We start from the raw sequence: 14,017 nt of genomic DNA, 5'->3' as shown, positions 1-14,017 counted from the left end.
GGTGGGACAGTGTTAACCCAATCACTCTGCAGCCCTGACCTAGCACCCTCAGACTTCCACTTGTTTGGGCCTTTAAAGGATGCCATTCTTGGAAGACATTTTGAGGATGATGAGGAGGTGATTCACACAGTGAAGCACTGGCTCTGCCACCAGGACAAGGATTGGTACCAACAGCGTACACGCCCTTGTTTCACAGTGGAGGAAGGCCATAGAATGGGATGGGGATTACATGAAAAAATAGGGTGTGTAGATAAAACACCATTCTTTCTTGTGTTTAATTCTCATTATATTCCATACAGAATTGTTGAAGAAAAAAAAAATGCAGTGCATTACTTTCTGGGCAACCCTCGTACTTCCAGGCAGTTTAAAACTATGTATTTTGACACTACTGTGAATCGCTACCAACGCAGGCAAAGCATTCTTCCACTGTAGTGTGTGTAAATATGAAAATGAAAAGAATACACTGGTCCAAGGAATGACTGAAATTTAGGGATAAATATATCCATGAAAAACTGCCTTAAGGAAATATTACACTCAGGATGTGATGATTACATCAATTTTCTCTGAATGGGCAGTCACAGTTTTAATAACATGTTAAAACTGAGTGAGGCAGCACAGTGGTTAGCACACTGGACTCGCATTCGGGAGGACGACAGTTTAATCACACGTCCGGCCATCGCGATTTAGGTTTTCCGTGATTTCCCTAACTCGCTCCAGGCAAATGTCGGGATGGTTCCTTTGAAAAGACACAGCCAACTCCTCCCCCATCCTTCCCTAATCCGATGAGACCAATGGCCTCTCTGTTTGCTCTCCTCCCCAAACAACCCAACTTGTTAAAATTACTTTGCACTCACATTAAAAGAAAACACAGTTATGAGAAAATCTACTCGGTCCTCTAATGGAAGGTCATTAAAGTACCACAACTTGGGAACATATAGATCATCTGTGAAAGAACCTGTGAGCTCTGAATTTTTTATTATTTTATTGCACTCCCACTTGTATGTTATGTGTAAAATACTGATTCTCTTCAATGGCTGTGAAAGACGCAACACCTCTACTATTTTGGTAATTGCCAATGGTCTTTTGTTTTTATTTTCAATTGTAGATTCAACAATTGTGGAAACTCACAATACAGTGAGATAATTTGTTTTTATCTGAGGAGGATTTGTAGGTGGCACCCATGATGCACTGAGAGTTGCTCGACGATTCTATAATAGGAGGTTGTTAGAAAGAAGCAGTGCCAATTATCTTATTCCTTCATCATTTAATAAAATGCCTACAAAAACTAAATATCAGTTATCTTTCATCATTTTAAGAGTAAACGTATTCAAAGAAAATTCTTTTTTCAGTTATTAGCTAGGCACTAGTGTTGATGATGGAGAAGGAAAAAGAGGGGGAGGAGATGTACTAGCTAACACCTGGTTTCATTCAGGAGTAATGGTCTCAGAAAGGTTGGGAACCACTGGCACAGACACTCAGGGCAGAATGCTAAAGCCTAAACTGCTGTGAGCATTCCCTGAGGAAATTTGTAGGTACTGGATTATCAATGTGCAAAGGCAAAATAAACTTGAAGGTAATCTTATTTGTTTAATGTGTCTTTTAAAAAAGGAGAGGGAGGGAGGGAGGGAGGGAGGGAGGGAGGGAGGGAGGGAGGGAGGGGGGAGGGGGGAGGGGGGAGTGAGGGGGAGGAGGAGGGGGAGCGAGGGAGGGAGAGAGAGAGAGAGAGAGAGAGAGAGAGAGAGAGAGAGAGAGAGAGAGAGATTGAAGTTATTATTGCCACATGAAACATGGGGAGATATTCCGTCTCCAGTAATTTCTGTACATGTGACACTTGTTCAACATGTAAAGCAAGTTCAAGGGAAAGAAACAAAAAGATTAAAAGCCAGACTGGACAAACTAAAGAAAACTAAGCAATGTTTGCTATGCCTTACATGTGGCCATAATAAAGAGCATGTTTTACAATGAAAAAGGCATCCAAACAAAATGTAAAGGTGAACATCAAGTATCCATGTGTGACAACAGCTTTCACTTTATATATTTACAGACCACCCAAGTGAGATTATTAGGACCAACTAGTAAACTGACACTTGCTATTTTGAATACAGGAAGCCAATCATGTTTCATCAACCACTAGATTATAGAGACCTAAGAACTGAATGTCAATGAAAACATAACTTTTGCAGCAGCAACCACTGAATCAGCCCTCAGTTCATTCTCTGCATGAAGAAGGGTCCACTTCAACATGATACAGTGATAGAATAACACTCAAGTAACAATTACAGCCTTTGAATGTTCTAATGAAGTCACTCATCAAACAACAATGTAACAAATTGTGTTACAGTGAGGAACTAAGGCTAGCGAATCCATGAGAAGTGCTGGAAGACCTTCCTACTGAAACACTTAGTGGGATCTATTACTACTGGAAGATTCTTTCAAGTGACCAATCAAAACCTCATGCTGAGTTGCAGACTGGCACAACACTTGGCTCTTGGCCACAGTCTGGCAGCTTTTCTGAAGTGTGCAGATGGGAATTACCTTAAAACACATTCTCCACTCCCGAAATCATCCAGGCCTCAACCAACAGTAACCTACTGTCCCCACACCCTCCACTCAACAGTTTCCATCCCTTCTGTGCTATTACCTCCTCCCAATTCATGTCTCCTCAGTCTCACTGTGTGCCGCTCTCAGCCCCCCCCCCCCCCCCCCCTCACCTCACCTCACCAAGTTTTCCCCCTTCTCTACTCCTCTCCTTTCCCACTCCCCGCCTCCCACTTCTCACTCCCCTTTCTCTCCCTCCCCCACAGCCTCCCGATGCTGTGCCTGGCAGCCTTGTCCTGTCACCATCCTAGTTCCTGTGAGCTCTCCAAGGCTGCAATGACTTTCCTCCTCCTTCCCCAACTCACTTCAGATTGTTGCTTCTGCTCAGCATGACACAGTTGCATTCTGGCCAGAGTTAGTGGTGATGTATGCATGAGGTGTGCTTGCTTGTATGTGTGTGTGTGTGTGTGTGTGTGTGTGTTTTCCTTTCTGAAGAAGGCTTTGACAGAAAGCTCAGTGTGTAATAGTCTTTTTGTTGTGCTGGTTGCAACTCAATGTTACAGTGAGTAGCAATCTATCTTATTTATAATATTGTTGGTATTTCAACCTGGACTTCCCATTATTCAATTAAATTTTCAGTTTTATTATATTTGTTCTTCTACGAACAATTTTTTGCCATATACTCACTGGGAAAAGAATAGGCACCACTAATGAATGCATACCGACCCATTTCATTCAAAGTGATCTTAAAAAGATATCTGACAATATGATAGACAGTTAATGGAATTTCGAAACAACCGGTATAAGTAAGACTCAGGAAAGCTTACAGTCCCATAAAAACAAAACCTAAAATCATATATTTCAAGATACATACTGTACCAAGAATGAAAAAAAAGAGTTGCAAGTCAGCCAAGGAAGAAAGATGTTATTTTCTCAAGATTAAATTTCAGTCACTGTTAATAGACAAGTCAACATTCAACGACGACTTTGCAGCCAGCCTACATTGCAGCCTGCCAACCTTACATTGCCTTTTATTCAAATACGCAAAACATTCTCAAAGTGAATGATACAATCGAACATTGTGAACTAACAAATTTAAACATGGTGGAGGCAGTAAGAAATATAGATGGTACTGACCAGAAACAGACAATGAAAATCCTAGAGATATGATGGAAGAAGATTAATTTACACAAAGCAGGTAGTGAGGTACGCATGTTCTGTAGCACCACTGAGAGAATATGAGGAGCCATTCTATATGTGATGGCCATTGTGGAAAATAAATACTCAGTAATTGGAAGCTCCCATATAGACAAACAGAGCTTGTGGATCATTTTAATAGGGATAGAAGCAGCAATAAACTCATGATTTCTTGTCCAAAATGGAGAGTCTGCCATGGTATTGAAACTGTTCCATTACCTAAGTGTTGGTAAACTGACAATCATTCTCTCCAGTCCTGAATCTAAAAGAAGAAAGGCTCTCAAAAAAGATTAAATATCCTTCACTACCAAGAAATGACCATGAGGTAAGAGGATACCCATCATGACAAAGACCTCAAGATGGAGGAGGAGTCTCATTACAAGAGAAGGTCAAATCCGGCCACTATCGGAGGAAAGCCATAGCATAAGGGGTACAACATAGCAGAAATGACAATATCTAATGCAATGTGCTGCAGCAACTGAGATGTTGAGGATTTGTTGAATAATGCAGCTGGTCAAACCTTCTAAGACAAACCAAAGTGGGAAGGATGATGGGGGTTGCAGATTACATTATCAACAATCAGCTGATCAATTTGTAGGCCATACGGCTAGTTGCACAGAACATACTGCAATGCCAGAGAGAAGAGACATCGTGTAAGTGAACACTGTGTTGAAATCTGGTGTTTCTGAACAACAAGCATTAATCCTCTTTCTTAACGTTGCTAATACTGATTTTAGTAAATAAACACAAAGGTAAATAAAAACATTACAAGGTGCTTGAAAATCACAAAAGCTACTGCAACACAAAACTCTAAATATTCTTTAAGGCTTTAAGATCATACTAACCTCTTCGATTATCAAAAGGACTATCATAGCCCTTATCATCAGCAGAAACCTGTCGTCTGTTATCTGCTTCACGACCACGTGCTGGTAGTGCATAATCTCTTTCAACAAGACTATCTCGAGTGTCAATGAGCCCTGCACGTTCAAATCCAACACCACCTCTATCGTGGTCCCCTCTATCAAAGCTGCTAACTCTGTCCCTATCAGCAGACCTGTCAAAAGTACGGTCCCGATCTCTATCTCTGTCTCGGTCTCGGTCTCTGTCCCGATCTCGATCCCGATCCCGATCCCTGTCACGATCACGGTCGCGGTCACGGTCACGCTCCACGACACGATCCCGATCTCGTTCACTTCTACTGTCAGAACCACGAGAGAGTCCTCTCTCAGCAGCAATACGTGCCAGAGCTCGATCTGAACCCCTATCACGATCTCTTTCACGATCACGATCTCTATCGCGTTCTCTGTCTGATCCCCGATCACGATCTCTGTCACGATCTCTTTCACGATCTCGGTCCTTGTCTCTGTCACGATCTCGATCTCGGTCCCTGTCTCTCTCCCTATCACGATCACGTTCTCTGTCCTTGTCACGATCTCGATCTCGGTCTCGATCTCTATCCCTTTCTCGGTCTCTGTCTCTATCCCTGTCCCTATCTCTGTCCCTGTCTCTATCCCTATCCCTATCTCTATCCCTGTCCCTGTCCCTGTCCCGGTCCTTATCTCTATCAGAACCACGAAGAGAATTACGGTCACGATCCCTGTCCCTCTCACGATCTCTATCCCTCTCCCTATCTCGATCAAGTCCACTTCTGTCTAAGCCACCTCTTTCTGAGCCATTCCTATCTAATCCACCTCTATCTAATCCACCTCTATCTAAACCACCTCTTTCTAAACCACCTCTATCTAATATACCTCTATCTACTCCACTTCTATCCAAACCAGTTCTGTCTAGAACAGTCCTATCCAGGCCCCCTCTATCCAGGCCCCCTCTATCCAGACCACTTCGGTCCAATCCAAGACTACCGAGGCCTCCTCCTAGGCCACCGATGCCTTTGTCTAGACTCTTACTACTTTCCAAATTAGCACTCAGTAATGTTGTTGCTTTTGCACCAAGACCTCCAAGATTAGGATGCTGTGTTGCTAATGACAACAGCGATGGTAATTCACGCTCATATTCACGTGCTTTATTGAGACCTTTGTCACGTTCCTTTTCTCTTTCACGATCTCGCCTTTCTCGCTCACGGTCACGCTCTCTATCACGTTCACGATCCCTCTCCCTTTCACGATCTCTATCACGGTCATGGTCTCTGACAGTTTCATCACGGTCCTTTCTTGAATCTCTGTCACGATCGCGACCAATTCTGAGATCACTACTATCACGACTGGTGTCCTTATTGTCACGATCCCTCAAGTCTCTTGAATCACGTGTATCTCTAACGCGAATCCTGTCCCTTTCATTATCATGCTCTCGACCTGAAAAGAAAAGCAGAAATGTAATTACAAATGGGATCATACAAATAGATATGTTATTTCTCCAAAATTGTTGATTTTATTGCCAAGAAATTTATATTAATGTACATTAGACTGGACTCAATACAAAATTTTCTTACAAACACTAGTTGACCTTTAGCATTTCTAAACAGAAGTCTCTAAAATCAGTCAATAACATGGCAATAGTGTTTGTAATTGGATATTTGGCAAGTTCAATAGCTTTCCTAATTTCATGCTGTATATATCTAAATTTAATTGCCTTCTGGAATGGTCAAGCGATGCAGCACAGAGTTAGAATTTGCTTACATAGATTATTTCACATTATAAAAAAAAGAGATGTATCAATTGCAACATCATAGGCAATATGGTATGTAATATGACAAATGATGCAATTTGCGATACAACACTGACATGTATCTCCATACATATTTTGATTTTTGGCAGCAATGAGCTATGCTGCACCATATTTGATGTGACACTATAGCCACACTATGGAACTATGGCTCAAATTTCTGTTTTGTAAGTTGTTAATGAGTCAGTTACAATCACATTTTATGTTAACATTGCATTAAGAGTTATTTTCACGCAGTGACAGAGTTACACTGAGGTGACAAAAGTCATAGGACACCACCTAATATCGCAATGGACCTCCTTTTGTGCAGCATGTTGCAGCAACTCTATGTGGAATGAACTCAACAAGTCACCGGAAGTCCTCTACAGAAATACTGAGTCATGCTGCCACTATAGCCATCCATAACTGTGAAAGTGTTCCCGGAGCAGGATTTTGTGCAAGAACTGACCCCTCGATTATGTTCTAAAAATGTTTGAGGGGATCATTTCAGGCGAGATGAGTGGCCAAACAGTCTGATCGAACTGTCCAGAATGTTCTTCAACTCAATCACAAAAAATTGTGGCCCGATGTCATGGCACATTGTCATTCGTAAAAATTCCATCACTGTTTGGGAACGTGAAGTCCGTGAATGGCTGAAAATGATCTCAGTTGGTTCAGTTGGGCCAGAGGACCCTGTCCATTCCATGTAAACAGAGCCCACACTATAAGGAGCCATCATCTGCTCAAACAATGCCTCGTTGATGTCTCGAGTCCACGGCTTCATGGGGTCTGCGTCACACTCGAACCCTACCATAAGCTCTTTCAAACTGAAATTGGGATTCATCTGAGCAGGCCACTGTTTTCACGTCATCTTGGGTCTAACTGATACGGTCACAAGCCCAGGAGAGGTGCTGCAGGCACTGTGCTGTTAGCAAAGGCATTCAGGTCGGTCATCTGCTGCCATAGCCCAGTAACGCCAAATTTCGTCACACTGTCCTGAAGGATACATTTGTCAAATGCCCTGCACAGTGATTTCTGCAGTTATTTTACAAAGTGTTGGGTGTCTGTTAGCATTGTCGACTCTGAGCAACTTCCGCTGCTCTCGCTCGTTAAGTGAAGGCAGTTGGCCACTGTGTTGTCTGTGTTGAGAGGCAATGCTTGAAATTTGGTATTCTCAGCACACTCTTGACACTGTGGATCTTGGAATATTGAACTCCCTAATGATTTCTGAAATGGTATTTCCCATGTGTCTAGCTCCAACTACCATTCTGCATTCAAAATCTATTAATTCCCATCATGTGGCCATAATCATTTCGGTGAACTTTTCACATGAACCACCTGAGAACAAATGATAGCTCTGCCAATACACTGCTCTTCTATATCTTGTGTATGTGATACTACCACCAGCAATATATGTGCATATTGTTACCCCATGATATTTGTCACCTCAGTTAATGCACTGTCTGTGTCAATTTTTGTTTTCTGCGCTAATAGTTTCATTCAGGAAACTTTCTGTAACTGTTTTTGATAACATGTTGTCAAGGAAATGGAGTATATTCCGGCGAGCAACAAACGTGAAATTGGTTTTTTCTGTTGATGTAATTAAAGCATACTGTGTTCTAGGTGTTACCGACTTGAAGACAAATTTACTGCAAAAATGTTTGAATCTGTCAACGAAACTGGATGGAAAAAGAAGATATGCATCAGCAGTAAGAAATGGGGATGCAATGGCTAATTATTTCATGAGACTGGTATTTAAGTTCCTTGGCAAGACAGCAAAATCTGAGGTCTTACAAAAGGCAGAATATGAGCTGGCATGTGCATTTCTCTTTCCATGCACAATTTTGTTAATTTCATTTTTCCATCTTGCTTGTTACTATTGGTAGTTGGATCTGTAAATTCTTCTGAAACATAATAAATCAAACTAATCTTCTACTGATGACTCTTCCTCACATTATCTAGCAATCTGTTTTAGAGCAGTAATTACTGAATGTGGTTTCTTTAATGTTTTATTTTTATAGCTGTAAATATCACTATTTCTAATAACCTACTTGTCCAACGCAAAATGTGGTTTAATTTATGTGATGCAAAGGAATCGATGCCATTATAAATACTTGCTCATTAACGAGTGTGGGAATAGCACCCTTTATCACACTGTGAGAAATTATAATGCATGCTTTGCTGTTATCACTCCAGTGGGAATAGGAGTGTTGCATGGATATGCATCACAGGACCTTATGGCAACATGTTGTCACATCATATCACTTTAGTGGGAGCGGCACTATATGGCATTTCCTCCTCTGCGTTGTCAGGCCATTAATCTCTGTAATTTCTTCCTGTTTTTCCCCATTCTCTTTTCTTATGAACGAAGACTCATACCTCGAGGATATTGCTACTTCTGCTGAACCTTTATTTATGTCCACTAAAAATTTTCACATCCTTTCTTGAGTATGTCTCTAATTTTTTGCTCAATTTTTGTTCTTTGACTGTTTTTGAAAGATATTACTTACATTCTTATGTGCCCAAGTTATAACCATCATACTTAAACAGCCATTCTCCATCTAATTATTTCTTAAGTAAAGTTCTTAACAGAATGCTCTCTATCAAATCTTATTTTACTTACATTTCCAATCTCCAGTTACTTAACTTCTAGTGTATTTACTTTGTATAGCTTCTCCCATCTTTTTCATTATACTCCTTTTGCTGTGGAGGATTGATACTATAAGAGTGTAAGATAACTGTCACCAAACTCAGAACAATCCCATTTCCTACTGTACTCTTTGTGGTACTTTGTTCTTCTGCATTTGGTGGAAATAACTTGCCCTCTACCTGATATACCACCTTATTTGTTTTTCTGCCTTTGTACTTAACATGTATAAAATTTACTACAATAAGAATACAAGCTTTCAGTAATTTATGCCAATAACCATAATCCATGTATACTGTGCATTAGAATGTCGCATATCATCTCCAAACAAGTGGCATAAAAACAGTTTAAAAAAGTGATGCAAATAATTTTCACTGGCATTCAGAACACTGAATGGAGAAATATTGCAGGGCAAGATAACAGTAGTGCGAAAACCAGTGTCTCGTTTGTGAGACTGAACATAATGAGTTACTGAATAACTGCAGTGTAAAAAAGTGCTGACCTATATGAAACTACAAATCATATGGATGGTAATGGTTGATTCCAAAGTGTACTCTTCTCCTGCAGTTCTTTACTTCGGCAAATCTTACACACACAGTAGCAATAAATGATACTTTTGGAAAATAAAACTAAATTTACTTTACTGAGAGTAATTCAATACACTGCAACTGAGCTCAACCTACATTATCATGGACACAATTATTCAAAATTTCTGTATCTTTGAACATAGCTCAAAATATTAACTTATAAACGCATTGATCTATCACTGAGGGATTTTTAAATAAGAACTACATGTTCAAAAGCAAATCCTGTACACAGCCACATACAAAATGATAGCAAGCAACAATATGTGCCATAACGACTCCTTCACTGTTGCTAAACTTCCTGATACATTAAAACTTGGAACTTGAAGCCATTTCATTGTCTTTTGGGTGCGATGCATTTGTTCCTTACTGTGTTCATCTGTCAATATTTCTTTCCTACTACATATTCCGATTACTCAGAAGGTCTTCGACATACTCTGCTGGACCAGTTATCATGAAAGACTGGATCTTGCAGAGAATGTCTTTGCCACAGTCTAGGATTCATTTCCAGAACGACTCTTTCACCCTGCAGATTTATTTACAAAGATATGATTGTTTCATCATGGCAGTAAGATTCAGCTGTGAAGTCAGTGCAGCACAGCAGCCATTCTGTCACCGCTAGAACAGAGGTTATTTTTTCTCTCTCTCTTTTGCTGTCACCATCTTTAAATATCTTTCAACTCAATATTACTCCCGACCAATTTCAGTACCATCTACAAATGCATGCAAAAATTATAATTCGGGCTAATTTTGTTTCTAATAAGATTCAAAATGACTTTTCCTGTTGCCACTAAATATCAGATGAAATACCCAATGACTCATCTACTTCGGGCTAACACCACCAATACATCAAAGAAACAAAACTGAAACTAATATTAGAAACACCACAGAAATTGTATCATGCAGCTGAGGAGCAACACCTTGCGCATAAAAAAAATGTGTAGTGGATAAAATGGTAATTTCAGATAAGACAGGAATAGGAAACATTATTGGTGCCAAATGAATAGAACATTTATAACAAAAATTACATAATCTTTAAAAATTTAAAGTAATAATGTACATAATAATTGATTTAGTGTAATCAGCATACCTGAAATGTAATGAACACAAAAATTATTAACTTACCTTTAACACTAAAATCACGTTCTGAAGCAGGTTTATCAAGTGGTCCCAAAATCGGTGGTGGTGGTGGTGGCGGATCTCGTTTACGGATGTCATCACGTCTTCCACATGAATTAGTAACATCATCCTTGGTTGTCCTTACAGTTGTACGCTCTAGACTGCTTACTGTCCGCTCTTTTGGAATCTCCAGTCGCCTGTCATCTTTTTTGCGATCAACTTCTTTGTCTCGGATTCTGTCATAGTCTTTCCTGAATAGAATGAGGTGATTTCAGTTTTAAAATTTATTTCTGTTCTCATCAAAATGAGTAATGCTTTAAAAAAAGAATATTTGTACAGTAACTGCATGGCTTAAATCTATGCCGCATTAAGAAAATACTGTTAATTGCAACACAGCTCACATCATGAAATTAAAACCCCTACTATTATCAGAGCTTCATTTATAAAATAGAGTGGGGTCACAGCATCATAGTTCCACAAATAACAAGAATTCCCTTCCTGCAGGGAGTGAGGTGGTGATGATAGGATCTCCTGTTGGGTAACAATGAAGTTTATATTTGTAAAACACTCTTGTAATTTTTTTAATGGGAAAGAAAGCTGTGACTGACTAGTCATTATCAATGCCCATAAATGCTTCTTGGCTTATGACTATGTCACAACAGGCTAGAAGTCAACATTTCTACAAGGCTCCTACTAAGAGTCTTCTAGTAGGTCAAGTAGTCTTCTAATATTTTAAGTTCCTCTTAGAGGTCTGATACCACTTCTTTATGTAGTTTTCTGAACTTGTAATTTCTTACTTGTGCTAGCTGGTCTTTGTACTTTGCACATTTAAATTTATTACTTCCATGTTACTAACTTTATTCACAACAACAAATTTCACTGACAGTATCCACATATGCCACTAATTGTGCCTACACAATTATATCATACTACCAGATGCAGTTCAGGAATTATGGAGTCATAAATACTGAGATGCATGAAAAACTGCCACATTTCACATGAATTCAAAATTTATTACTTCATTGCTACTACATCCATTTGCACCACATTTTGCACACAGTATCCACGTATGCCACTGAATGTACCTACACAAATATATCATTGTATGACCCACAGTTCAAGAGAGATGATGTCAGAAACACTGAGATGCATGAAAAATGCTGCATCATGCATGAAGTTTTAATACATTTATCCTTTACTACTACAACACTCTTACAGTTGAGTCAAGTTAATGAAATCACTGACACCTGGCACCACTTTTGACAGTTTTCAACATTGAAGTACCAATGGCTGTACACGAAAACAATAACCGTCTACAGAGCTGTGAAGATGCATTGCCATAGAGACCGTATTTCTATATTTGTACATTATGCATATTTCTTTGTACAGCTGTTTCATAATTCCAAAGGCATTTTCATGAATACATGGACATGGAATTTTTTTTTAATATTATACTACAAACAAAGTTATTGTTTGTTTCCGTTTCTAATAGAAAATTGGCCAACATGAATATCTGGGCAACGCTGGGTTTGTCGTCTAAGTGAAATGTGTTGCATTGGCTCAATTTCAGTGGCAGATCATACCTGAAAACTATTCGTAAGAGGTATGGGTGCAGTAACAAGTTCTCCCTTTCCCTGCCTCCCTTATCCCTGCCTCCTCTGCACAGCCCCCCTAGACCTACCATAAACTCATATCACTGAATCAAGACAACGAGTGGTATTATGTCTTTCCTGGAGAGAAGACAGATCCACAGGAGACAATAAAATTCAAGTTCCCTTTGGTGTGTCTGGTATGCAACTCTTCATAGTTCGCATAACACATCCACTCACAGCAGCTTCCAACCGTTTGGCAGTAATCAGAATGCTTTGAACAGCAACTCATCCCAAGCCCACGAACAGCATTCACAGACAAGGCTGCATAGTGGCTGGTGCAATTGCTTTTCTTAACAGTGAGCAAACAATTTAAGTTAACCTCAGTGCTTCTTTTTAAATTCTAGATCTGTTATCCTACATGGATTACAAGTGGACTTTCAGAACTGAGGCTATGGCACCCAAGAAAATGGTTTGTATTAAAACAAGAGAGAAATATGGAATAAAATCTACTGGTTTCCTAAAGCTAACTTTCTGTATTGAACTTTTGTCAATGTTATGTTTACTAATAGACACACTAAAAAACTGTGGTAATTCAATACAAATTATGACAATATACATTAGTGTTGAAGGGGGAAAATGTACGGAACATACTTACAACAATTATTACACCCATCAAAAGACTTCATAAGACTTATGTTTACGTCGTGATTGTACACTTACCAACAATGACTTAGAACAAACACGTCAATAATTGTTGATTTACTCAGAAATACGAGGGTCACTCCAGAAGAAATGCACACTATTTTTGTAAAAATACTGTTTTCATTCAGCATGTGTGAAAGTTTTACAGTGTGTAGATACATCCTTCTTGTTTGTTGTCAGACTTAGTTCAACCTGTTCCTGTGAGTGGCGCCATCACAGTATGTCTTCAAGATGGCTGCTACACTTGACATTCGTCAGAAGCGACGTGCTGTCATAGAATTCCTGTGCTGTGAAAACGAGACAGTGGAAAAAATCCACAAGAGGTTGAAAAAGATGTATGGAGATGCTGCTGTCGATCGCAGTACAGTTAGTCAGTGGGCAAGCAGGTTACGTGATGAAAGCAGGCACGGCAATATTGAGGATTGTCCTCGCAGCGGCAGGACTCATGCTGCACACACGCCAGACAATGTGCAGAGAGTTAACGAATGGGTGACTGCTGACAGACGCATCACAGTGAATGAATTGTCACCCTATGTTGGGATGGTGGAAGGAAGTGTTTGCAGAATACTGAAAGTGTTGGCGTTAAAAAAGCTCTGTGCCAGGTGGGTTTCCAGGATGTTAACAGTTGGCTCACAAAGAAACAAGAAAAACGGTATGCAGCGAACTTTTGGAACACTACAAGAATGGTGGAGATGAATTTCTTGGAAGAATTGTGACAGGTGATGAAACATGGCTCCATCATTTTTCACTAGGGACAAAGAGGCAATCAATGGAGTGGCATCATGCAAATTCACCCAAGAAAAAAAAATTCAAAACCACACCTTCTGCTGGAAAAGTCATGGCTACGGTGTTTTTCGATTCCGAAGGACTCTTGCTTGTGGACATCATGCCAAGGGGAACCACCATAAATTCTGATACATATGTGTTGACACTGAAGAAACTTCAATCTCGATTGAGTTGTGTTCGACCACATCAGT

At 39.8% G+C, this 14,017-nt stretch overlaps 1 protein-coding gene across 7 annotated transcripts in view; it reads right to left on the bottom strand.

The window, feature by feature from the left end:
- Positions 1-14,017, bottom strand: part of LOC124593671 (zinc finger CCCH domain-containing protein 13-like) — a 234,343-nt gene that overhangs the window by 102,038 nt on the left and 118,288 nt on the right. For all 7 annotated transcript variants that reach the window (XM_047131957.1, XM_047131959.1, XM_047131958.1 and 4 more), the window contains exons 8-9: positions 10,753-10,997; positions 4,581-6,047 (exon numbers count right to left, since the gene is read on the bottom strand). In XM_047131957.1, coding sequence (XP_046987913.1) covers positions 4,581-6,047; positions 10,753-10,997 — 1,712 coding nt within the window. The remainder of the gene's footprint in view (positions 1-4,580; positions 6,048-10,752; positions 10,998-14,017) is intronic.

The sequence above is a fragment of the Schistocerca americana genome, chromosome 2 (genome assembly GCF_021461395.2).
Source record: "Schistocerca americana isolate TAMUIC-IGC-003095 chromosome 2, iqSchAmer2.1, whole genome shotgun sequence".
Taxonomy (NCBI): Eukaryota; Metazoa; Arthropoda; class Insecta; order Orthoptera; family Acrididae; genus Schistocerca; species Schistocerca americana.
The sequence above is the reverse complement of the archived record's forward strand: the minus strand, read 5'-3'. Positions and strand labels throughout refer to the sequence as shown.